The sequence below is a fragment of the Salmo trutta genome, chromosome 1, assembly GCF_901001165.1.
Source record: "Salmo trutta chromosome 1, fSalTru1.1, whole genome shotgun sequence".
Taxonomy (NCBI): Eukaryota; Metazoa; Chordata; class Actinopteri; order Salmoniformes; family Salmonidae; genus Salmo; species Salmo trutta.
The window spans coordinates 25,468,191-25,494,674 of record NC_042957.1 but is presented as its reverse complement, the minus strand read 5'-3'; the positions used below and the strand labels follow the sequence as shown (position 1 = coordinate 25,494,674).

At 42.8% G+C, this 26,484-nt stretch overlaps 4 protein-coding genes across 8 annotated transcripts in view; 1 reads left to right on the top strand and 3 right to left on the bottom strand.

The window, feature by feature from the left end:
* Window positions 1-1,162: 1,162 nt before the first annotated feature.
* LOC115192188 (transcription factor 23) lies at window positions 1,163-4,091 on the bottom strand. 2 transcript variants are annotated; one of them, XM_029750419.1, is made up of 3 exons: window positions 3,830-4,091; window positions 2,667-2,957; window positions 1,163-2,413 (listed from the first exon to the last, which is right to left on the bottom strand). In XM_029750419.1, exons 2-3 carry the CDS (start codon window positions 2,913-2,915, stop codon window positions 2,276-2,278), a joined length of 387 nt encoding a protein of 128 aa, XP_029606279.1. In that variant the 5' UTR covers window positions 2,916-2,957; window positions 3,830-4,091; the 3' UTR covers window positions 1,163-2,275. The 2 variants fall into 2 exon arrangements, with proteins under 2 accessions (XP_029606279.1, XP_029606271.1); XM_029750411.1 differs by having other exon boundaries at window positions 3,826-4,082.
* Window positions 4,092-4,346: 255 nt separating this feature from the next.
* On the bottom strand, window positions 4,347-11,225 carry LOC115192170 (epoxide hydrolase 1). 4 transcript variants are annotated; one of them, XM_029750373.1, is made up of 9 exons: window positions 10,913-11,225; window positions 9,203-9,375; window positions 8,920-9,100; window positions 6,967-7,185; window positions 6,694-6,823; window positions 6,254-6,468; window positions 6,001-6,109; window positions 5,721-5,873; window positions 4,347-5,565 (listed from the first exon to the last, which is right to left on the bottom strand). In XM_029750373.1, the coding sequence occupies exons 1-9, from the start codon at window positions 11,130-11,132 to the stop codon at window positions 5,361-5,363; spliced, it is 1,605 nt and encodes a 534-aa protein (XP_029606233.1). In that variant the 5' UTR covers window positions 11,133-11,225; the 3' UTR covers window positions 4,347-5,360. The 4 variants fall into 4 exon arrangements, with proteins under 4 accessions (XP_029606233.1, XP_029606240.1, XP_029606249.1 ...); XM_029750380.1 differs by having other exon boundaries at window positions 5,751-5,873; window positions 10,913-11,222; XM_029750389.1 differs by having other exon boundaries at window positions 9,203-9,391; window positions 10,913-11,050.
* A 3,259-nt stretch (window positions 11,226-14,484) lies between these two features.
* On the bottom strand, window positions 14,485-17,124 carry LOC115192160 (signal recognition particle 9 kDa protein). The gene is made up of 3 exons (XM_029750362.1): window positions 16,928-17,124; window positions 16,379-16,447; window positions 14,485-15,066 (listed from the first exon to the last, which is right to left on the bottom strand). The coding sequence occupies exons 1-3, from the start codon at window positions 16,997-16,999 to the stop codon at window positions 14,953-14,955; spliced, it is 255 nt and encodes an 84-aa protein (XP_029606222.1). The 5' UTR covers window positions 17,000-17,124; the 3' UTR covers window positions 14,485-14,952.
* Window positions 17,125-20,197: 3,073 nt separating this feature from the next.
* enah (ENAH actin regulator) overlaps window positions 20,198-26,484 on the top strand; it is a 131,266-nt gene continuing 124,979 nt past the window's right edge. The window contains exon 1 of the mRNA XM_029750320.1: window positions 20,198-20,538. Coding sequence (XP_029606180.1) covers window positions 20,534-20,538 — 5 coding nt within the window. The 5' untranslated portion in view covers window positions 20,198-20,533. The remainder of the gene's footprint in view (window positions 20,539-26,484) is intronic.

Below are 26,484 nucleotides of genomic sequence, written 5' to 3'. Positions count from 1 at the left end.
ATTAGGACAAATTCACTTGTGTATTAAAGTAGTACAAAGTTTTGTATTTGGTCCCATATTCAATCAATCAAATGTATTTCTAAAGCCCTTCTTACATCAGCTGATGTCACAAAGTGCTGTACAGAAACCCAGCCTAAAACCCCAAACAGCAAGCAATGCAGGTGTAGATGCACTTGCATATTCATAGTACGCAATGACTACATCAAGCTTGTGAGACTACAAATTTGTTGGCATTTGCTATTCATTTTGGTTGTATTTCAGATTATTTTGCGCCCAAAATAAATGAATGGTAAATAATGTATTGTGTAATTTTGGAGTCACTTTTATTGTAAATAAGAATAGAATATGTTTCTAAACACTTCTAGATTCATTTGGATACTACCATGATTACGGATAATCCTGAATAATGAGTCAGAAAGTTAGACGCACAAATATCAAACCCCTCCCAAAAAATGCTAACCTCCCCTGTTATTATAATGGTGAGAGGTTAGCATGTCTTGGGGGTATGATATAAAATGCTAACCTCCCCTGTTATTGTAATGGTGAGGGGTTAGCATGTCTTGGGGGTATGATGTTTGTGTGTCTAACTTATTCAGGATTCATTCAGGATTATCCGGAGTCATGGTAGCATCTACATTAATGTAGAAGCATTTACAAACATTCTATTCTTATTTAAAATAAAAGTGACAAAGACAAAGTGCTGTAATTTCTAAACGAATCGCCCGATATGGATGAAAATGCTATTTCAAATCCAAAGTGCTGGAGTACAGAGCCTAAACAACAAAACGTGTCACTGTCCCAATTCTTTTGGAGCTCACTGTATGTCAGATAGCTCAAACAAAGCCATAACATAGTTATTTACATCGTTTTAGTAATTTTTTTCTGCTGTTTGAATACATTTTCAATCTAAAGCAGTCATTATAGCACAGATCTGGACTTGTACTCAGGGCTCCACAGCTGAATGCATGGTTGCCAAATATTCTCACAACAATCCTCCCTTTCTGTTAATCTGTCCATCCTTTCACTCCCACCCCAATACAACTATACCACCAAAAATGAAACAAATCCAGGAGATCAACTTAAATTCATCTTAAAGCTAAAAACACAAAATAAGTCACTGGAACATTGCTTTGAATGTTAAAAAAAAATACGAACCACAATGGAAATAAGTCTGTGACTTTATTGTGCAATCCGGGTCACTTTTAAAATCTTTATTTTTTTTACTGACAAACAACATTGAATGATAAATCAATCCAAACTGTGCAGCTGCCAATTGCTGAATGGAAAGAGACATCTGTTACAAAACACCAAAAAGTTGAATGACATTCGGAGATTGTCAAGCCAAGCCATCGAATCTGGATAAGCCTACAAAGTAAAGTGGGGAATTTTCTGTTTGTCGATTATTTAACTAGACTATTGTGTTTGAAAATGGAAACCATGATCTTTATTAATTTAACTAAGCAAGTCGGTTAAGAACAAATTCTTATTTTCAATGACGTCCTACCCCGGCCAAACCCTAACCCGGACGTCGATGGGCCAATTGTGTGCAGCCCTAATATTGAAGTGGCCAAAGTCGGTATGCTTTGTTTATCGGTTGTGTGGTGCATTGGCACAGGAACCTGTTGGTGGAAAGTTCGTAGCATATATATTTTATATAATTATAACTATGGCATCAAAATGTTGAAAATGTGATTTCCCCCTAGCTGATCATTGTCTGCAGCCAGCTCTGATCGTAGTGTAATGAAACAGGCAGGGAGAGTGAACTCATCTGTGGTGGTCAGTGAAACCCTCAACCTTCTGACCCGTAGCCCTGCATGGCATCGACTGTGCCACAAAAGCATGCTAAAGTGGCAAAGTCGATATCCCCGTTTATAAACAGTTATTATTTTTGGTCGTAATAATAATTTAGAGTTAATTCTACGAGAGGGAAGGGTGTTCAATTTATTTTACAGTACAATGGGAGGGTCATGTGAAAATATGTTTTCTTTGGGAGGGGGTGCATTTATTTGTTTCTGACACCTTTCTGACACCCCCCCCCCCCCAGTAAATGTAGATCTGTCCCTAACAAATATTTCACACACTTTTCTCCAAAGTAGTGATTTATGTTTTATGCTTCTGTAATAAATAAGAAAGCGATCCTTTGATTTTGGTGTATTTGATTTATATCTTGACATTGTTCTAGGTGTTTCTGTGTTCAGCACATACATTACATTGCCATTCGCTGTAGTTTTATAAGCATCACAGTTGGATATATTGTATTTCAACGCTCCTAGTCCTAAACGGATTGGTCCATGTCGACCTCTGGGGTAGGGGTCAGAGGATTTGTTTCCTCCTCCCCTGACGCTGGCTTCTGATTGGCTGACAGCAGTGCTCCCACACTCCCACAGTACAGCAAGGAGCGCATCGGCCACTTCTGTCAGGACAGGAGACATGTTAAACTTCAGTCAGTCTGTATGATTGTAATAAGTCATACCAAATTAAAACTCTTTGAATGTCATATAGATAATGTAAGAAGTAGTGATGCCTGCTGTGGACATCCTACTACAGTGCTGTTACACTACAATTCAAGTCTGATTTTAACTGAACATCTGGTCAGATCAGGGTTATAAGCTATGATAACCAAAGAATGAAAAAGATAAGCACCCAGGTAGTTTGATTTGACCAACCTTGACTGGGTGGAGGTATCCCCCTGCCCTGGGGGGCACTTTGAGTTCAGAGAGAGCCCCGCCCTGGTCCAGGGTCTCAGTAAGATGGGCGATGTAGTCGGTGGCCAGGACCAGGACGTCCAGCTTGGAAAGCTTGGTGTCACGGGGGACGGAGGGCAGGGCTGCCTGCAGGCTGTGGAAGGCCTGGCGGAGGTTACGGACACGGCTCCTCTCCCTGGCCGCGTTCTCTGGGGAGTGTTGGGACTTCATAGCCCTGCTGGGCTGCACACCCGTCACACACCCAGACCTCACCTGGACCACGCAGGAGGAACAGGAACACTTATGTTTCATTACATTTACGTGGTAAATGAGACTTAATTTATATGGAGATAGTAAATGAGAAAATGACATACCAGAGAGCACTATAAAATCAGTATCCATTCCACAAGCAGTGGTGTAAAGTGCTTAAGTAAAAACACTTTAAAGTACTACATAAAATGTTTTTGGGGGTATCTGTACTTTACTATTTATATTCATGCCAACTTTTACTTCACTACATTCATAAAGAAAATGTACTTTTTACTCCATACATTTTCCCTGACACACACAAGTAAGTACTTGTTACATTTTGACAGGAAAATGATCCAATTCACACACGAGAACATCCCTGGTCATCCTACTGCCTCTGATCTGGCGGATTCACTAAACACACATTCTTTATTTGTAAATTATGTCTGAGTGTTGGAGTGTGCCCCTGGCTATCCGTCAAACCGTCTGATTTGCCTAATTTAAGGAATTTGAAAGGAATTATACTTTTACTTTTAATACTTAAGTATATTTGAAACCAAATACTTTTACTCAAGTAGTATTTTACTGGGTGACTTTTACTTGAGTCATTTTCAAGTATGACAATTGAATACTTTTTCCACCACTGACCACAAGATCTGACATGTGTGAAGTTGAATCTGCAAATACCTAACATGAAGGGTCTAAATATTGTCCAGATATCAACAATTAAGGAGTTCAGTAATTCAGAAAGAATTCACAATTTAATTTCGTAGAGCTACTTAACATAAACCAAATCTGAGAGGAACGTCCAAATATTGAATTACTTTCTAGCTATAACCCTGAGGGGCGGATCTACTGTATTCTCTCCAGGTTCTGTAGAGATTTAACTCACCCACTTCTTAGGATCCCTACGTGGCTGCGGTGCCCTCAAGACTGTCCACCGAACTGAAGAGCAACCAGCTCCAGCCACCCTACTGAAAACCGAGACCCAAAGCTCGCCTGCTTTCTGACCGCCGCTCCCCAGCCCCTCTAGCAGTCTCCAGTCACAGCTTCTCCGCTGCGCATCGTGGTCCTATGTCCTCCCTCCCCTCGCCTTATCTGGTGAGGTCATGTGGGGATCTCAAGCGGCCCTTATCTCCCCCACCCACACCTCCCCCGGGTGTGCTCTGCCAAGGGGAGCAGCCTCAGAGTAATGGGGTGTCCCAGGGCAGGACGCAGGGCTTGGGAAACACCAGGGTCTGGCAGCAGCTGGAGGAACCTCTGGTCTCCCTGCCATAATAGACAACTAGGAGGATGGTACTGCACTTGGTACCATCATCATACCATTTTTGGGTATTAAAACCTTGAATGGGGACCAAGGCCACATATCTTAGGTGTGATTCCAAAGACATTAGCAGAAAGACAGAACAAGAATTTAATTTAAATGTTTATTAATATAATTTGTCCCAAAAATATAGATCAGGAGATTAGTTACTGAAATAAATGCAAAGTGCTATTTATGGAATGCTATAACATTGTAAATAACTAACAGAACAGGTGATCAGAATAAAATACACATTTCAGTCTCTGGAAACTATTTCAAAAAAGAAAAAGCATATCAGCTGATATTTCATGCATCATTTGATAACCACTCAGAGCTAGACTATGCCAGTAATCTAAACATAACTATCTGTGCTCTCCTCCTTAACAATGATTCAGGAACAACCTGAATGAAACTCTCTTCTATTCACTCTTATCAATTGGTCCATGGATCATTTCCTAACTAGAGAGTAAGTTGAACACTTTTCTTCCCCATCTCATTGGTAGTAGTCATTGGGAGGCTTTACTGTATTATATTAGTTTAGTCACAGATCTGTTTGTGCAGTCTAGTCACATATCATTCCTCCAGGATTTCATGGGGATTCTTTGTGATATTTGCGGGCAAAAATGCTTGATTTTGCATGGCAATATGCAATGATTTTGTCCAATTTGTCGCGGAAATGCACTGACCAAGGGAAAAGTTTGTTGACGTGTGGCTTGATTGAACCATATAATGCGGCAAAAGTGCGATGATTGGTTGAAATTGCAAGCCCTATTTTTGTACTGCTGTGATGGGTCAGTTTTATGCGATAATATTGCGATGATTTTACTGTTTTAAGCAGAAATAGTGCGGTGATTGGTCAAATTTGCAAGACCTCGCATAGTATCGAGTTGCGATCGCAGAATCCTGGAGGGACTGTCATATGGTCGTTGTCATGCCAAAACAGATCTGTGACATGGCTAGTATTATTTCCAGATGTGTGTAAAAAGGCAGCTATGGCAGAGGTTTCTCTCTCTATGGGCTTATCAGGAAGTAACTTCACATGTCAGTGCTATCTGAATACCAGTGCTCGCTGACCTAGCATCTGGTGCTGTTTGGTAAACAGGAAAGGCAGATGTGCAGAGCGATCACTTCATCTTCTCCTGCATCTTGGTGAAGTTCTGGATGTCCTGGGCCATGAGTTCTGGCTCCTCCATGGCGGCGAAGTGTCCTCCTCGGGCCATGGGCGTGAAGGTCTTCAGCTCGCGGTACTTCTGCTGCACCCACAGCTTGGGGGTGTGCATCAGCTCGTTGGGGAAGCAGGCAAAACCGGTGGGCACATGCACTGGCATCCTGGGTAGAGAGGGAGTGAATAAGTGCAATAGTTTACTGAAAGATAAATTGAGTTTGTCCTTTCTACTTTAACAGCATCACTTACCAGGACAAAGATATTTATGTTCTGAAGGGGGAGCTCCTCGTACTAGTTAAGACCATTACATAGCACATACATAGATATTACATAGCAACATTCCACTGACGTTGAGTGTGGCTGGTCAAGACCCTTGCTGAAGTTCTCCTTGTAGAAGCGCATGGAGGAGATGATGCAGCCAGATGTCCAGTAGATCATCACGTTGGTCAGCAGGTCATCCAGACTGAACTTCCTGCAAGGAAAGAGAGGTGCTAAAAAACAAAAGTCATAAAAATGGACATGGAAGAAGAAGCCTTTGAATACTGACCAACTATCCTATTCTACATCAAAGGCTGTGGTTGAGGTTTAAGACGTTCTACCTCGTAAGTCCTCCGTCATCCAGGTTCCTGAAGTCATGGTCAGTCCAGGTGGAGAACTTCTCCAAGATATAGGCAGCAAGACCCACCGGAGAATCATTCAACCCTCGACCTATAGGAAGAGATCAGACACGCACACAATCAGATTATGATACAGCACAGTTTCTTATTCCTGGTCCTGGTCTATACAGAAGCAGCAGTTAAAGCTGTGTGTAGCCCAGAACGCTTCCCCTTCTAAACTGGTTCCCTCTCTTACCCACAGTGTCAGGCTTGGTGGCCTGGATGTGCATGTATCCTGACTCCTTGACAGACTCCACCACTAGGTTCTGCACAACGGGGTAGATGCGCTGAATGTCGTGTTCGTTGAAGCCAAACAGCTTGGGGAAACTGCGGCCCAGCATTATAGACAGAACCACGGGCAGGCCCGGCTTGGAGGGGGGAGCAAAGTTGAGATGTAAGCCTTTGATTATTCTGGGGCGACAAAATCAGAGAGGAGAGATGAAGTACAACAAACATTGAATCTGAGTCAAACTGAGGCTTTTTCACTTCCTATCATTCACTGATAAGAACATTTACCTCAAAACATTGTCATGCATTCTAAATCCCATAAATAAGGAGGCAAACATAATATTGGATATGTCTCCCATGGCTTAAGATAAGATCTGGCCATTTTCTGTGTGTCTATCTCTGTCTTACTTGGGCTCCAGCTGGGCCATGTTGGTGGTGACGATCCATCCCCAGTCTCCTCCATGAGCATAGAACTGTTGGAAGCCCAGTCTCTTCATCAGCTTGTGGAACACACGGGCCGCACACACCGAGTCAAAACCTGCAACATAAACAGAATCATTCATTTGAGAAAATTAATATAAAGTCACTGAATATAACGTTCATCTGGCAGAAATGCTTTGTTAGAGTCAATGGGCTGGGCATTTGTGACCCTTAACCCCAGCCAGGACTCTAACCACTTACCTTTCTTATGTGGAGCCTCAGAGAAGCCGTACCCAGGGATGGAAGGACACACCACCTCAAACACAATGTCGTCTGGGTTGGAGGGTTCAGTCAGCAGGGGTATCATCCTGTAGAACTCGTAGAAAGAGCCTGGCCAGCCGTGCACCATGAGCAGAGGCACAGCAGTCACGCCCTCAGGGAGGTTCTTGGGCCGCACGTGGACGTAGTGGACGTCAATGCCTGATACATCATCAAATCAAACTTTATTGGTCACATGCGCCGAATACAACAAGTATAGACTTTACCGTGAAATGCTTACTTACAAGCCCTTAACCAACAGTGCAGTTCAAGAAGAATATTTAGACTAGTAGACTAAAATAAAAAGTAATAATAAAAAGTAACACAATAAGAATAACGAGGTTATATACAGGGGGTACCGAGTCAGTGTGCGGGGTACAGGTTAGTTGAGGTAATCTGTACATGTAGGTAGGGGTGAAGTGACTATGCATAGATAATAAACAGCGAGTAGCAGCAGTGTACAAAAGGGAGGGGTGGGGGGTGGGGGGGGTCAATGTAAATTGTCCGGTTGCATTTTTATGAATTGTTCAGCAGTCTAATGGCTTGGGGGTAGAAGCTATTGAGGAGCCTTTTGGTCCTAGACTTGGCGCTCCGGTACCGCTTGCCGTGCTGTAGCAGAGACAAAAGTCTAAAACTTGGGTGACTGGAGTCTGACAATTTTATGGGCTTTCCTCTGACACCGCCTAGTACATAGGTCCTGGATGGCAGGAAGCTTGGCCCAGTGCGCACTACCCTCTGTAGTGCCTTACGGACAGATGCTGAGCAGTTGCCATACTAGGCGGTGATGCAACCGGTCAGGATGCTCTCGATGGTGCAGCTGTAGAACCTTTTGAGGATCTGGGGACCCATGCAAAATCTTTTCAGTCTCCTGAGGGGGAAAAGGTTTTGTCGTACCCTCTTCACGACTGTCTTGGTATGTTTGGCCCATGATAGTTCGTTGGTGATGTGGAAACCAAGGAACTTGAAACTCTCGACCCCCTCCACTACAACCCTGTCGATGAGAATGGGGGCCTGTTCGGCGCTCCTTTTCCTGTAGTCCACAATCATCTCCTTAGTCTTGCTTACATTGAGGGAGAGGTTGTTGTCCTGGCATCACACTGCAAGTTCTCTGACCTCCTCCCTATAGGCCGTCTCATCGTTGTCGGTGATCAGGCCTACCACTGTTGTGTCGTCAGAAAACGTAATGGTGTTGGAGTCGTGTTTGGCCACAAAGTCGTGGGTGAACAGGGAATACAGCAGGAGACTAAGTTACACACCCCTGAGGGGCCCCAGTGTGGAGGATCAGCGTGGCAGACGTGTTGTTGCCTACTCTTACCACCTGTGGGCGGTCCGTCAGGAAGTCCAGGATCTAGTTGCAGAGGGAGGTGTTTAGTCCCAGGATCCTTAGCTTAGTGATGAGCTTTGTGGGCACTATGGTATTTAATGCTGAGCTGTAGTCAATGAACAGCATTCTAACATAGGTGTTCCTTTAGTCCAGGTGGGAAAAGAAGTGTGGAGTGCGATTGAGATTGCATCATCTGTGGATCTGTTGGGGCGGTATGCGAATTGGAGTGGGTCTAGGGTGTCCGGGAGGATGCTGTTGATGTGGGCCATGACCAGACTTTCAAAGCACTTCATGGCTACCGACGTGAGTGCCACAGAGCAGTAATCATTTAGGCAGGTTACCTTCGCTTCCTTGGGCACAGGGACTATGGTGGTCTGCTTGATACATAGGTCAGAGGATGCTTGAATGAACCATAAGCCATTTCCTGGAGACTCAATATTTTTTTTTTTGTGTGTGTGCAAAGTTTCACGTAGACTTACAATTATGTTGTATTTACTGGCAGCCAATAGATCTGCTTGTTCAGTTTCATCTTGTTCTATACATAACTGATAAATCTCTACACACCATCTCACCTTCAATGTTGGTTTTGTAATGTGGGAATTTGTTCAGTTTTTCCACTTGTCTCCTCCAGTCAAAGTCACGTCTCCAGTAGGTGACCACCTTCTGCAGATAGTGGGAGTTGAAGCCGTAGTTGAACTGGCTGTCCTCTAGAGAGGGGAAGGATCGGGTCTGGTCTATTCTCCTGTACAGGTCCTGGGTGGAGCATTGAGTATGAGGTTCAACTAAAGACTGTTGCATAAGCCTTAACTCTCTAAGAGTTCAGCCCTCCTCTAGGCCCATAATCCCCCATCTCACCTCCAACTCCTCGTCATCCGTTCGGACTGTGTAGGGGCGAATGCTGAGATCTTCCTCCCCATCCATGGGAGTCCCCTCCCCCCACCAGCCATCCTCACTCTTCAGCTGATGTCTCTTACTCCTCTGCACCAGGAAGTAGATCACTCCTCCCACCACCAGGGCTAACAGAACCTCTGTAAACATAGCCTTCTGGGTTACCCAGTGAACAGAATAAACAAAATCAGGGACAGCAGACATGTTACAATGCACGCCTTTCATAATGCCATTCACTGTCCTTATATGTAATGCTTAGTAGTGAGTAAATGAATAGTTTTTCTTTGGAGGCTATGTGTAGCATGTCATTTATAACAGAAAAATACGTCGGCAACACCTGAAATGTATGGTTACCAGCACTACAGACATACATAAGCCTACTTGACTGTTTTATCCATTATGCATTCAAATTTATACTGAAAATGTATGACAATTGACCAGAGGTTTGCAGACAATGTGAAAAATAGAACAAAAGTACTGGAGCACTGTTGCACAGAAATCCGTTCTGAAAGGATTAGGTAAAGAATGGAGTGGACAAAGCCCCATAGTAACAATTCATTGGGGTCAAAATGCATGACAAAGCTTTTCTCTAGCCGGCCTCTGATACCATAACTTTCATAGAGAATTTAGAAACATAGATCTGATTTCTTTGTGAGCATCTCTTTATTGATAGACAAATTGTTTTTCACCTGACAGAAAGTTATAAATATATCCATACAGCAATTCAGAAAATAAATGTGTCCCTTTGGATCTTCTGATTACGAATGATTAAAATGAAAGTACTGAGCCCTAGAAGTTCCCTCCATGGGGGCCCAGACAAAACCTTTTTTCTGGAACAAGCAGATGGCAACCAGCAAAAATATTTAGATGCACTATTGTAAAGTGGTTGTTCCACTGGATATCTTAAGGTGAATGCACCAATTTGTAAGTCGCTCTGGATGAGAGCGTCTGCTAAATGACTTAAATGTAAATGTAAAAACAGGCCTGTGATGAGAGCTGACTGAGGTTGTACTACAAAATGCCTAGGGCAACACATTTACAATGGTGGCAACTTGGCATGCATAGTTAATGCAAAATAACTAGTCTGCTCTGCTATGGACCTGATTGTTGTCCAATACTGCAGCTGTTCCTAAAAACGGCTCCAGTTATGCACTAATCTGACTAGACGGGCAACCAATTAAAAAAAAACAAAGATTGCATTGAGATGACTGGAATTGCAAGTACGGTATGAAGCGTATTCAATGTTGAATCTATTCACAGATCATTCCTAACATATTTATATATTTCAGATAACAGTTGGATAGGCCTACAATGGATATGCTACAATAGCCAATATAAACAAGTACCACCGTGTTTTACTTGAAATATGGACGCATGCACTGTTTTCTAAAATTATTACCAGATTACCCCAAAATATACTTAAGGGAAGGGGACATAGGACTACTACTATTATTATTATTATTATGTCAAAAATATTCTAGCATTCCATTTCTATGCACGCACCATTATTTTGTCACAACAATCCAAACTTTACACCTTTCAACTTGCAACAGTGTTTCATTAGTCTCAATATCCTACATGATCGATTAATACATTATCGATAAGAAAGACATATCGACCAAGAATACTTTTAGAGCTATTCTTTCAGGTATTATTAAAAGCGAGAGTTAATCTTACTTGTCGCTGTTCCACAAGATGCAGTGTCAATTCCGCCTTCGCCACAGTTTATAGTGTCGAAATAGAGACCAGTGTTTCGTGGGAAATGTCGTTCTTGTCTACTGGACTCAAAGCAGTGCAAATTTTGGCCACGTTCAGTTGTCAAACATTCTCGAACGTTGCAGATAGAAATTCCATGAATAGAGCTGACTTTATTCCTTATTCTCCATGTCAGAAGCATGTTTGTTCTACATGCTATTTCTATTATGAACGTTATAAAACTGTATACCGACTCTACACACACATACAATCATCATATAAGCTGCTGCTACTCTGTTGATCAAAAACCCTGCCTAGTCACCTTACCCTTATACATATATACCTCTGTAGCCTGGTCTCAGACTAGACGTAACATAGTAAGATTAAATCCGGGACATTCAAATTGGTACGATATGTTACAGTTTGGTATGGTTACATAAGGCAGATGGTTATTTAATTAATGCAAAAAGGGTGGTTGGTCGGGATGGATACAGGGCGTAAAATGCGAACGTCTATCAACCCAAAGGTTACAAGTTTGAATCTCATCACAGACAAGTTTAGAATTTCAGCAACTTTTCAACTACTTACTACTTTTTAGCTATTTTGCAACTACTTAGGATGTTGGCATGCTAGCTAAGCCTTCCCAAACATCTATGGATGACTTTAGCATTTTAGCAACTTTCAACAACTTACTACTTTTTAGCTACTTAGCATGTTAGCTAACCCTTCGCCTTACCTTAATAACCCTTTAAGCTAACCCTTTGCCTAACTCCTAAACTTAACCCTAACCCTACCCCCTAGCCTAACTAACATTAGCTACCTAGTTAGAATTCGTAAGATATACATTTTGCAAATTCGCAACATAATACGAATTGTAATTTGTAACATCATATGAAATGGGTGGTGGACATCCACAAATTAATACATACTATTCGAAACGTAACATATCATACTAAATGGAGTGTATTGGATTTAAGTACAGAATGATAGGAAATGCTCTGACAGCACTATAGATCCAGTACCCCCCTGCACATTGTAAGTATGGTACTGGAAGTGACCCTGTATATAGTATGTTTGCTTACTTTATCGTGTTCCTATTTCTTATTTTTATATCGCTTGTGTTTTTGTTCTACCTTGTTATTTTTAATATTACATTGTTATTGATTACTGCATTGTTGGGGTTAGAGTTTGCAAGAAAGGCATTTCACTGTACTTGTGGATGTGACGTTAAATCTTGAAATGTCCCCAAAAAAACATGCTAGACAAGGTGGGATCTATTTGTGTTGGTAAAATCAATCATGTGAGAACTGTCGATGGAAACGCTTTTATCCGCAAATATTGATATACTAACCATCATGTCGAAGTAAACTTGGGAGTCACGCAATGACATGTGTGGTCCTCCCACTACGACTCATCAGGAAAGCTACAGATGAAATAAATGGTGAACTTCACAGGGTGGTGAAAGTGCAAGCTGATGAGCTCGATGCTCCTTTCCAAAAAATATCGAAGGTTTTATTCTGGTGACATGATCATCGATGCTTGGCTGCCGCTTGACAAATAAAAAGAATCCATAATAATCTCATCATGTAGGCTATACGGGGCGCTATAGTATTGTATCTGCGTGCTGTTGGTTATATAACGCAAAACAAAAATTGTGAGAAAAACCATCAGTACAGTCAAAAAAGCGACGGAAATACCATTTAAACGTGTATTTTTTTTTTAAATCGGTACATGGGAATTTAACCGCAAAATGTATTTGTGCACTACAGTGCCTTCGGAAAGTATTCAGACACCTTGACTCTATTATACATTTTGTTACGTTACAGCCTTATTCTAAAATTGATTAAATAAATAAAAATCCTCAGCAATCTACACACAATACCCCATAATGACAAAGCAAAAACAGGTTTAGACATTTTTGCAAATGTATAAAAAAAAAACATACCTTATTTACATAAGAATTCAGACTCTTTGCTATGAGACTCGAAATTAAGCTCAGGTGCATCCTGTTTCCATTGATCATCCTTGAGATGCTTCTACAACTTAATTTGAGTCCACCTGTGGTACATTCAATTGATTGGACATGATTTGGAAAGGCACACACCTGTCTATATAAGGTCCCACAGTTGACAGTGCATATCAGAGCAAAAACCAAGCCACGAGGTCGAAGGAATTGTCCGTAGAGCTCCGAGACAGGATTGTGTCGAGGTACAGATCAGGGGAAGGGTACCAAAAAATGTCTGCAGCATTAAAGGTCCCCAAGAACACAGTGGCCTCCATCATTCTTAAATGGAAGAAGTTTGGAACCACCAAGACTCTTCCTTGAGCTGGCCGCCCGGCCAAACTGAGCAAACAGGGGAGAATGGCCTTGGTCAGGGAGGTGACCAACAACCCGATGGTCACTGACAGAGCTCTAGAGTTCTTCAACCATCTCCGCAGCACTCCACCAATCAGGCTTTTATGGTAGAGTGGCCAGACAGAAGCCACTCCTCAGTAAAAGGTACGACAGCCCACTTGGAGTTTGCCAATAAGGCACCTAAAGACTCTCAGACCACGAGAAACAAGATTCTCTGGAGGCCTGAATGCCAAGTGTCACATCTGGAGGAAGCATCATGCTGTTTTTCAGAGGCAGGGACTGGGAGACAAGTCAGGATCGAGACAAAGATGAACGGAGCAAAGTACAGAGATCCTTGAAGAAAACCCGCTCCAGAGTGCTCAGGACCTCAGACTGGGTCGAAGGTTCACCTTCCAACAGGACAACGACACTAAGCACACAGCCAAGACAATGCAGGAGTCCCTTCGGGACAAGTCTCTGAATGTCCTTGAGTGGCCCTGCCAGAGCTCAGACCGAATCAAACATTTCTGTAGAGACCTGAAAATAGCTGTGCAGCGACACTCCCCATCCAACCGGACAGACCTTGAAGATCTGCAGAGAATGGGAGAAACTCCCCAAATACAGGTGTGCCAAGCTTGTAGCGTCATACCCAAGAAGACTTGAGGCTGTAATCACTGCATTAGGTGATTCAATAGGTTTTTTTTTTTTTTTTAAACTGAACTACATTTGCTTTGTCATTATGGGGTATTGTGTAGATTAATGAAGGAAAAATACCTATTTAATCCACTTTAGGGGTCTGAATACTTTCAGAATGCACTCTCACCACACACAGTCTCTGCTTCTACATCTGCATTGCTTGTTGTTTGGGGTTTTAAGCTGGGTTTCTGTATAGCACTTTGTGACATCTGCTGTAAAAAGGGATTTATAAATATTTGATTGATGGTGGGAAATTGGACATTGTTTTTATGCAGATTTACGAATATTTGCATGAAAATCTGTCGCCAATTAGATGGAAACCTACGTAGCTAGTGACCTGGTTTGAGGACAAATTATTTTCAATGATTAAATAGATGCCCAAAAATCTGGCATTCTTGATGAATAAAGAGAAATCTGAAGACATTCAGGAGGGCTGTTGTTATGGCAGCTTGATCAGCAGCGATATGGGGGAGACATTGAAACTTAATCATACATTAAAATCAATCTTTCAGACAGTTGATAGATGTTGGCTGTTGAGGTATATAAACATTTATTGAGTAATGCAATAATTTGCAAAGTTGACTAAATGGCATTGGAGACATTGTTCTTTCACTGAACTAGCAATCAAAAGGTCCTGCTTCTTTCATGTTCACCTCAACATGGTCATGAACATTTCTCCTTGTGGAAATGGAAATAAAAAAAGCATAACAAAATAAATCTAACCATATAAATAAATAGACATGCGTCTCTCCATCTGTTCTAGTCCATCTTAAAACTGAAAATAAATACAAGCTCTAAAAGAACTCCAGCAAATACCACTTCAGAGGACCGAAGGTTATGCTCGCCATTTTTCATTTCACCAACCCTCCCATTTCCCCTCCCTTCCTTCTCACGATCTGATGTAGTCATTCCAGCTCTGTTCTCTTCCATTGTTTGTGCTATTAACAAACCACAGTACAGACTCAAAGGAGAGTTAACACAACTAAGGGGTTCAGTCCGTTTCCATGGCACCACTTTCCTTGGACACCATAAGCCTCATCAGTTTGCCATGCAGTTTCTCGATCTTCTTCACGTCCTGGGCCTGGTCCGTCTTGTATTGTAAACACTGCAATTGAACAGAATGAGTCGTGGATTAGGTAGAGGGAAACAGACATGAGGCAAATATTTGTTATGAACAAAAAATTTAAAACAACATGTCTCAAAAGTCTTACAAGCAACTGGTTAGTTTGCCTAAAAGAGCCCCACAGTGGTGTTGTCATATTACCCATAAAACCTAGCGGTTAAACAGGAATATGGTTCCAATCGTGATTAGGATTAGGCCTGGCTCATAGTCAGCGTTTCAATTCATCCCAAAGGTGTTTGATAGGGTTGAGGTCAGAGCTCTGTGCAGGCCAGTCAAGTTCTTCCACACTGATCGACAAACCATTTCTGTATGGACCTCGCTTGGTGCATGTCATGCTTAAACAGGAAAGGGCCTTCCCCAAACTGTTGCCACAAAGTTGGAAGCACAGAATCGTCTGTCACTGTAGCGTTAAGATTTCCCTTCACTGGAACTAAAAACAGCCCCAGACCATTATTCTTCCTCCAATATACTTCACAGTTGGCACTACTGTAGTCAGGCAGTTAACGTTCACCTGGCATCCACCAAACCCAGATTTGTCCGTCGGACTGCCAGATGGTGAAGCGTGATTCATCACTCCAGAGAACACGAGCTTTACACCACTCCAGCCGACACTTGGCATTGCACATGGTGATCTTAGGCTTGTGTGCGGCTGCTCGGCCATGGAAACACATTTCATAAAGCTCCTGATTAACAGTTCTTGTGTTGACTTCCTTCCAGAGGCAGTTTGGAACTCGGTAGTGAGTGTAGCTACTGAGGACAGATGATTTCTTTACACACTATGCGCTTCAGCACTCGGCGGTACCGTTCTGTGAGCTTGTGTGACCTACCACTTTGCGGCTAAGTCGTTGTTGCACCTAGAGGTTTCCACTTCACAATAACAGCACTTACACTTGACCGGGGCAGCTCTAGCAGGCCAGAAATATGATGGAAAGGTGGCATCCTATGACAGTACCACGTTGAAAGTCACTGAGCTCTTCAGTAAAGGCCATTCTACTGCCAATGTTTGTCTGTGGAGATTGCATGGCTGTGTGCCCTATTCTATATACCTGTCAGCAACGAGTGTGGCTGAAATAGCTGAAGCTACTAATTTGAAGGGGTGCTTTTGTATATACAGTCCAAATGAAAGTGAATTCAACATTCTGACTTGTAATGGGACTGTTCGGAAATGTTGAGCCTACATGTTAGATACATGTAAGTCTTCCACTCTCGGATTCTTAAAAGGGACTACTGGTTAGTGTAATATAGGATACAAACAGATGTGCACATTGAACAGACTGTCTTCCCTTGAACATACCACTGCATCATCGGTGACTTTGATGCGAAGGTTACCATCACAGTGTCTGTATTTGAGAACCACCCTGACCTGTATTAAAAAGAGGGAGAAGAAAATATTTCAAACGTTAGCTAACTCGTTTCAACAAAGGTAACTGAAAGACCTTAGCCTATTTATTGAATTAAAATAATATGCAACTAACAGAGCTACATGTATTACAACATGGTTGATTATCTTAATAGTACTCAGATTCCAACAGTTGACTAACCTTATTATTAGGCAGTTTATAGCTTTTCCTTCCTATTCACATTTGCCAGCATATTTAACGTTAGCAGTTGGCTTCTCGTAAGCTGGCTGCATTGCTTGAAAACGGCAAGCTAACAAACTAGCTAACAGTAGTTAGCTATCCTGGCTGCTCCTCTAGACTTCATAGCCACTCCAACGGGGATGGTTATTATGGGCTATAACATTTATTTGTGCTGTGAAAGAACAATTACTAAATAAATGTTGCTAGGTAACGTTAGCTAGTTCCTGTACTGTAGCTAACAAAGTTTTAAACTTCATGGTTACCTTCATTGGCGCTGTCAAATATAGTTTTTCTGCTGCACGGGCGAACTCTTCCCATGTTTGATAATAAGGCATAATCCTTGTGCATAAGAAGTAAATTATATAAGAAAAACTGTTTAAATCGGCATGTTAGGTTGACTAACTTCTTAAAAACCACATCAGCGAACTACCAGGTAGAAAAGAACCGATGTATGTAAACGTCTGCGATTGGAGCTCTGAAGACCAATCACAGAGCACAATACTGTGGAGTTCAAGGTATGTCGTAATTCTGGAAAACATTCTACATAGCTACGGGACATGATACTCCTCCAGAGAGAAAATCCACAATATTTGCTGCTATACAGTCATGGAGGCCTTCACGCATCAGCCAGTAGATGGCAGAAATAGTTAGGTTTTTTCAAGAGCGCAAGAAGGGCGCTTTCATTAGAAAGTGAACGTAACAGAAATGAATAAAACTAGATTTCATTCTTCTTGACAAAAAATACATTATTCTCAACAGTATAAGAAATTCAACTAAACAATTTCACGTTTCATTAAATAATGGCCTGTTTGACAACAAACCAAAGAGATTTGACAAACAAAAGCAGTCCATAGACCTATTTGATTATTGATTAAATATACAGTTCCAGTCAAAAGTTTGGACACACCTACTCATGCAAGGGTTTCTTTATAATTTACTATTTTAGTAATAGTGAAGCCATCAAAACTATGAAATAACACATATGGAATCATGTAGTAACCCCAAAAATTGTTAAACAAATCAAAATCTATTTTATATTTGAGATTCTTTAAAGTAGCCACCCATTGCCTTGATGACAGCTTTGCACACTGGATCCTGGACTTCCTGACGGGCTGACCCCAGGTGGTGAGGTTAGGCAACATCGCCTCTGCCACGCTGACCCTCAACACAGGGGCCCCACAGGGGTGTGTGCTTAGTCCCCTCCCGCACTGCCTGTTCACCCACGTACGACTCCAACACCATCATCAAGTATGCTGACGACATGACGGTGGTAGGCCTGATCACCAGCGACGATGAGTCAGCCTACAGGGAGGAGGTCAGTGACCTGGCAGTGTGGTGCCAGAACAACAACCTCTCCCTCAATGTCAGTAAGACAAAGGAGTTGATCGTGGACTACATGAAACAGGGAGGAGAGCACGCCTCCATCCACATCGACGGGGTTGCAGTGGAGCAGGTCGAGAACTTCAAGATCCTCGGTGTCCAAATCATTAAAGTCTTAAAATGGTCCGAACAAGTTTGGTATGGGCCCTCAAATCCTCTACAGCTGTTCCAGTGAGAACATTTTGACTCACTGCATCACTGCCTGGTAATGCAATAGCACTGCCCTTAATCGCATGGCGCTACAGAGGGTGGTGTGGACAGGACAGGGATCAAACCCCAGGCTGTAGTGACACCGCAGCAATGCGATGCAGTGCCTTAGACCACTGCGCCACTCAGGAGGCCTCATTTAACACACTTTAAATGGTTTAGATAGTTATCACAGTGTAAATGTTTGGCCCTGTTTGGCCCTGCCTGTTTGGCCCTGTCCGGGGGTATCATCGGATGGGGCCACAGTGTCTTCTGATCCCTCCTGTCTCAGCCTCCAGTATTTATGCTGCAGTAGTTTATGTGCCGGGGGGCTAGGGTCAGTCTGTTTCATCTGGAGTATTCTCTTGTCTTATCCGGTGTCCTGTGTGAATTTAAATATGCTCTCTCTAATTCTCTCTTTCTCTCTTTCTTTCTTTCTCTCGGAGGACCTGAGCCCTAGGACCATGCCTCGGGACTACCTGGCATGATGACTCCTTGCTGTCCCCAGTCCACCTGGCCATGCTGCTGCTCCAGTTTCAACTGTTCTGCCTGCGGCTACGGAACCCTGACCTGTTCACCGGACATGCTTGTTGCACCCTCGACAACTACAATGATTATTATTATTTGACCATGCTGGTCATTTATGAACATTTTAACATCTTGACCATGTTCTATTATAATATCCACCCGGCACAGCCAGAAGAGGACTGGCCACCCCTCATAGCCTGGTTCCTCTCTAGGTTTCTTCCTAGGTTTTTGGCCTTTCTAGGGAGTTTTTCCTAGGGAGTTTTTCCTAGCCACCGTGCCTCTTTCACATGCATTGCTTGCTGTTTGGGGTTTTAGGCTGGGTTTCTGTACAGCACTTTGAGATTTCAGCTGATATACGAAGGGCTATATAAATAAATTTGATTTGATTTGATTTGATTTAAATAGCTATTTAGAATTCAATAGGCTACTACTCTTGCTCCCCAGACCAGGTGAAATTTAACTTGAATGAGGAATCAAATAGCCTACTGAATCTCTAGGCCAGGAAGTCTTTTCAGTCTCTGAGATGACTCTTCTCTCTTCCAGAAGCAGGTTGATGTTTATTAGAATGAGTCTGGTTCTGGAGGCAGAACTGAGCAATTTATGCTAGATGGGCTATATTGTAAAAATTCTTGAAAACAAAAATGTGCTTTTTGGACTTATGGAGTGTGCTTAAGGTTATGGTTTCAAATCAGTGTTATGACTTTGTGGCTGCCGCTTTGCAGAGCTGTCTCAAGAACAAGTTAAATTACGAAAAACGCTAAACTGCCTTCCAGGATTTACAAAAAATTGCATAATAAATTGTTTTGTTTTCATATAGCCTATAATTAATACTATATCTGAAATAACAAAGCAACAGCCCCTTGGGTCAACTGAGATATCGATAGTGACTAACAAATGTCAGTCAATTACCATAGCTCCCAGTGTAATTTTGTAAATGCCGGATCTCATGGTGCTTTCAAGACAACTAGGAACTCGGGAAAAAAATAGGTCAAATTATGACGTCATTGATCTTCAGGTCGGAAAGTCGGAGCTTTAGAAAGATGCCCGAGTTTCCGACTTAGAATTCCGAGGTCGATGACCTTTCAAAAAAAAAAATCCCAGTCGTTTTTGCCGAGTTCCCAGTTGTTTTGAACGCAGCATGAGCTGGTACGAACGGAGACAGACCCACAGTCCCCTCCCGAGTTAATCGTGGGGGACAATAACTGACATCCACATAGTGGCGCACTGAGGTTGCTTATTAGCCTACAGCTCCCCATAAACGTCTCATTCAAAAATCCCGTTATTCCCTTTTTTTGCAAGGGGTACTTGCACCATCTGTTGGCTTTTGGGCTATCAAAAAATTCGAGGGGGTGTGGCCCTGTGTGTTCTGTACGTCTCTTACGTACCCACGTAGTTGAGAAAAGCTTTGCGTCAGTGTTGTAGCAGTAGAGACGGGGATCCCAGCGGCACGTTGTCGCTGTATGAAACAACTGCAGTCTCGCAGTAGCGAAAACCATAGAGTTTTTCCCCCCCGTATTTTCTTTCATTAGAATTTCATAAACGGTGGCGCGATGCACTAGATCATGTAGGATAAATACTTTTTACATTTTCGTTTTTCTTTTTTTTTATTACTATACTGGATTTAACTAGGAGCCTCTTTCGTCCCATTGATATTATTTTGTGGCATATTCAACTGCGAACTTTCTGAAAACCATTGCAAGATAAGTCATCAGTTAAATAACATATTTGAAGCCCTTGACGAAGACCCTGTTGCGTGACAGTACTGTGACTGAATCATGAGGTGAGTAATGATCTAAGTCCTGATTAAAAAAACATTGAAAAAACATGATGCGAACATTTAAATTAAATTCACACAGGTAACCTTTTGAGAGGCTGTATGTCCAACAAACTTTCTTACCGGATGCGATCAAATGCATGTTAATCATGAGGTTATTTGGTCGTTTAAATATAGTAAAAATGGTATTCTATTCTGCATATACAGCAAATTGCAATGCAGCAATGTCGATGTGGATCTTGTCTCATTGAATGTAAAATAGCAAGGCATGCAGTGCGCAATTGTATTATCAGTGGCTGCTACAGAGCTTACTGAAAAACACATTTGTTTTTTATTTCAAACTGTCACACCGCCACACGCCTCCAGAAAGAATCATTTGCCCAGTTGTTGCAATCAATGCAGTAACGGGCAGGAGCAATAACCGCAGGCTGAATGGTTAAACCTAGGCTAATTGACCAGTGTACTTTCAGTCAACATGAATGTCAATTTGATCATAGCAATTTCCCATGCATATTGACAAAAAAAGACCCATGGAAATGTTGCTAGGGTTGTATTCTACGTGCAATGGGCTTTAATTCATTGTGGAATTGTTTTGCTGGTAAGACATGTTGAGATTATTCACGACGATAATGAAATATCATTTATTTGATGTCACATTAATTCAAACAACCGTTTCTTTCGTTGATGTTGACAATTCGATAGGGCTATGACGGTTTATTACGCAGGGCTTGCGCACTAACTGACTTGTGCCTTACAAAATACATGTATTTGCATTGAACACATTTAATATCACACAATTCTAAACCTGTATTTAGTAAGTATGATTATTTCATAATGTTTTATTAGTCCTCTAAGGTCGTTCTTCCACCAATGTCACACTTGACTTGCTGATGATGAGCACCACTGCACATCGGTGTCCCATGTCTCTGCAGTGCAGGTGTGCGTTTTACTGTAACCCCAGGATGAAACAAACATCTCAAATGTGCATGTTATAGTATACAATATTTAGTCTTCCTCTATTCAAAAGGTGTTATGTTGCTGATAAAGATGTGTATAAGTATAACAGCTTTGTGGCTGTTTGAAAAGGGCTCTCTCATTGTGTTGCAACGCGCTCATCACATTGTGGTGGAGGGAGTTGTCTGTGGGCAAGGGAGAGTTCAGATGTCAAGGCTTGGTCCACAGTCAGAGGGTGAAACACTAGGGTGACCCCTAGTCAGATCCATGACTCAACATGGCGGGGGCGTGGGGCGGATGCGGCCCCTCGAGAGAGAGGCCTAAATGAGGCCAGCTGCTGGCATCTCTCCACTAGACCAAACCTCATCTAACAATGGCTCTTGCTGCTCCAAGGAACTCAAGCGCTGCTGGAATTCTCAAATATATATATTTTTGTATCCATCTTGCTGATTGGTGATCACATTACTTATTGGAAATAGTAAATAACTAGGTTTCCATCCAATTGGTGACAGGTTTTCATGCGAATATTCTAAAATCTGCATAAAACAATATGCACATATTTCCATCAAACTAGCTAATTGCTGATAAAAGACTTTGCGTGATTACGTAGTGCACATAAAAATTACTTTTGAAGTTAACTTCCCATATACCGAAAAAATAAATAAATTAGTTTCCATCACATTGTCAACTCTACGGATGGTTTTGTCACAACTGTTGCGTTAAATAGCACGTTCGCTCTAACCAACAGCCCACAGATACAGTGAGTAGGCTACCTACGTGAGATTATGGATAAGAGCGAGATTATTTTTATTTGCCAAGCAGCAATCGTCATGTCACCAGAATAAGACCCCCAATATGTATTGGAAAGCAGCATCAAACTCATCACCGTTCACTTTCACCCCGCTGTGAAGTTCATCACAACTGATGTCATCTGTAGCCTAATAAACGGCATGGTTTCCCGAGTCATATCATCGCGTCACTCCAAGTTTACTTTGATATGATAGTTATATCACTATTTGAGCATAAAGGCGTTTCCACAGCCGTTTCTCGCATTAATCATTTTACAGACACAAAAAGATCCCACCATGTCGAACGAACACATTTTCTGTTGACATTTTATAAAATTGTACCCGCGTTTCCTTTTTCCTAAAACCCGGTTGTGACTTTTTTTCATGCGTTAAGTAATTAATCCGCATGGAATGGTTGGATGGAGACCTGGTTACTGATAGTAAATGGTGGGTGAAATTGAAGTAGTCCTTTCTGTTTAGATTCATTAGACAACAAAGATGAGTGTCAAAAGGGGGGCTAGGCTATTAGATGTGCCTGGTGGGTTTGTTCAACAGGTGTGAGGTGGTTGACTGCTAGGCCAAGTTGCTGGCCTGACTGACTCATGACCATTTGTTGGTGTGTGTCAGGACAGACAGACAGCATGGAAGTTGTCTTTCTCCATGTCAACTGATCGGTCACTATAAGCCCAAAGACCTGTCAACATAGGACACCTTTACTATGTCAGTGATGAAACCTGAACTGTCTGCTCCTTTAAAGTTCCTCCCCCATGACGTTCTAAAATAGAGCCCCCAGTCTGTTATATATGCATCATGGGAAGTGAAGCACACTTGACGTTTCATCGCTACCGGTTGAGGATTTAAGCATCAGGCTGTTATGTGTCATCGTTACAACCTCTGACAGCCTTTTCCTTTTCAGGAGCCTGTTACATTTACACTGATCCTGAGAAGTAACAGCTGTGGAAATGCTGCTGCTATTTTTTTGTACACATTTCTTGTTCAAGTTTTTCTGATGACTGCCACAATTGTGTTCAGCCTCTGGCTTTTTAATGGACTGGAGTAACCCTCCAAATAAAATATCATTTAGTCCAAGTTGAGCCTAACGATTGAGCCTAATGATGCAAGTGGCTCATCAGACAGCAGTCAATAGGGATTGTGTGTGTGTGTGTGTGTGTGAGTGAGTGTGACTGTCCACAGTCAGCCGTGAGTGAGCGGAAAGCCAGCCAGATAGTGTACCATACAGTAATAATTGGGCGTCATTTCTCTGTTTCATTTGATAGGGGACTGTCATAAAACGGTGGCATGAGTCTTGCGGAATAGGATGTGAGGAAGAAGTTATTGTGCTCCGATTCTATCATCTACTCGACCCTCCACCCTCTGATCTCTGCTTTTCTCATCCCCCTCTACCTCCAGCTCTCTATCTGACAATCCATCCCTTCTCTCTCTCATTTCTCCCCTGTTCACCGAAAAACTGCAAACCAGCCTTTCTGTAAGCATTTTATTTTGGCCTCTATCTGATGTCATTGCAGAGGAGTTTCATCTTTCACTTCACTTATCTCTGAGGGATTGTTCGTCCAAGCAAAGTGGACCCGGGAGAGAACTAATCACCAGTGTTTCATCTCCCAGGATTAGGGCTGATTTACAGGACACAAGTGATTTTGTGCTCTAATAAGGTTACGTCATGTTTAATCCACTGACTGCATTAAAACATTTTCGGCTGGTGTGTTTCCCCTCCTACCTGGTGTGTGTGTGTGTGTGTGTGTGTGTGTGTGTGTGTGTGTGTGTGTGTGTGTGTGTGTGTGTGTGTGTGTGTGTGTGTGTGTGTGTGTGTGTGTGTGTGTGTGTGTGTGTGTGTGTGTGTGTGTGTGTGTGTGTGTGTGTGTGTGTGTGAGAATCTAAGTTTAACTGGGTGTAAGTAAACTGCTCTGTCTTTGTGTGTTTGTGTGTGTGTACACATTTTACTATACTTGTGAGTACCAGAAGTCCTCACAAGAATACTAAACCAACTAAAATTCAGAGAAGTGAGGACATTATCCCAGTTCTCAATTGTAAAAAGCCTATTTTAGTGTTGAGGTTAGAGTTAGTGTTAGTGGTTACAGTCAGGGTTTGGGGGGGAAATAGGATTTTGAATGGGAATCAATCGTTGGTCCCCAAAAAGTCCTCACAAGTATATTAAGACATAACTGTGTGAATGGTTGTTTGTGTATGTGGGTGTCCAGTATGTTTTTAGCCTTTTAGCCTTGCCTTGCCACAAGGGAAATCAGGAAACGGAACGGTCTTCATTGTTAGAGGTGGAGGATTTGTCTTGCCTTGTCTCTCTGACATGAATCACTAGACATGGTGAAGCTTTGTGGAGAGGGCAAAGAAAATGTAGTGATCCATTTAATAAACACAAGAGACTGTGGTGGCAGTAGCAGGAACAGCGGCATCTGGTGCTCTATACTGGTTGTTGGGGTGGGATTGTTGTGGGGGGGCTTTTGATAAGTCTTACTCATTGTTAAGAGTTATGATCCTAGTCAGATGTTGGGTATTATATTTATTCAAGATTAGATGAATCTTATAAATTAAAATGGCCAATTTGGGTGCAATCAAATAGCTTAATTTCTTAAATGAAATGATATTTCGACAAAATAATGTTTCAGGAATGCAAATCTTATGTTTCTAACAGAAACGATTTCAGAACAATCTGATATGGCGGGTGTTGAAATCCTCTTTCCGGTGCTTTTTGAGGTGGAACGACTCATTTGTGATTTTTAAGATTCTCTCCATCTCGCTCTCTGTCTTGCTTTCGGCCTCTCTTCCTCTGTACTGTAGTAGAACGTTGTTTACCCAGTGTTGTATGCTGACAGGGCGGTGCTCTCCCACTTTACAATGACTGGCTCTCAGAACCGCAGCATCAATCAGCAACACCTCACCGCCTGCGTACCAAACAAACACTGTCAACTCCCCACACTGTTACCAATCCTCCCTTTTGGAATTGTCTTTTTAACGTTATACTCTGTTTCCATGGAATGGGAAGAGGACAACTTTTTGTTTAGAGCTGCTTATAGTTGTCCAAATGACACTGGATTAGCATAATGGCTTCCTCATAACGAGCGCAGCATTATTTATAAAGTGAACACAATACTGTGTTTGGTAACAGTCCATCTTTAAATGGTGCTCTAAAGCCCAGCTGGAAATAGGCTGCATTATAACATCCTGCCGTCTCTCTTTTTGACACTGGGACATACAGTTGAAGTACAGTTGAAGTCGCTCGCTCACTCTCTCTCTCTGAGCTCGCTCGCTCACTCTCTCTCTCTGAGCTCGCTCGCTCACTCTCTCTCTCTCTCTGAGCTCGCTCGCTCACTCTCTCTCTCTCTCTGAGCTCGCTCTCTCTCTCTGAGCTCGCTCTCTCTCTCTGAGCTCGCTCGCTCTCTCTCTCTGAGCTCGCTCGCTCTCTCTCTCTGAGCTCGCTCGCTCTCTCTCTCTGAGCTCGCTCGCTCTCTCTCTCTCTCTGAGCTCGCTCGCTCTCTCTCTCTCTCTGAGCTCGCTCGCTCACTCTCTCTCTCTCTCTGAGCTCGCTCGCTCACTCTCTCTCTCTCTCTGAGCTCGCTCGCTCACTCTCTCTCTCTCTCTGAGCTCGCTCGCTCACTCTCTTTCTCTGAGCTCGCTCACTCTCTCTCTCTGAGCTTGCTCGGTCTGAACTCGCTCTGAACTCGCTCACTCTCTCGCTCTGAGCTCGCTCGCTCTCTCTCTCTGAGCTCGCTCGCTCTCTCTCTCTGAGCTCGCTCGCTCTCTCTCTCTGCGCTTGCTCGGTCTGAACTCGCTCTGATCTCGCTCACTCTCTCTCTCTGAGCTCGCTCGCTCTCCCTCTGAGCTCGCTCGCTCTCGCTCTCCCTCTGAGCTCTCTCGCTCTCCGTCTGAGCTTGCTCGCTCTCCCTCTCTCTGAGCTCGCTTCGTCTCTCTCTCTCTGAGCTCGCTTCGTCTCTCTCTCTCTGAGCTCGCTCTCTCTCTGAGCTCGCTCTCTCTCTGAGCTCGCTCACTCTCTCTCTCTGAGCTCGCTCACTCTCTCTCTCTGAGCTCGCTCTCTCTCTGAGCTCTCTCTCTCTCTGAGCTCGTTCGCTCTCTCTCTCTGAGCTCGCTCGCTCGCTCTCTCTCTCTGAGCTCGCTCGTTCGCTCTCTCTCTGAGCTCGCTCGCTCGCTCTCACTGAGCTCGCTCGCTCTCCCTCTCTCG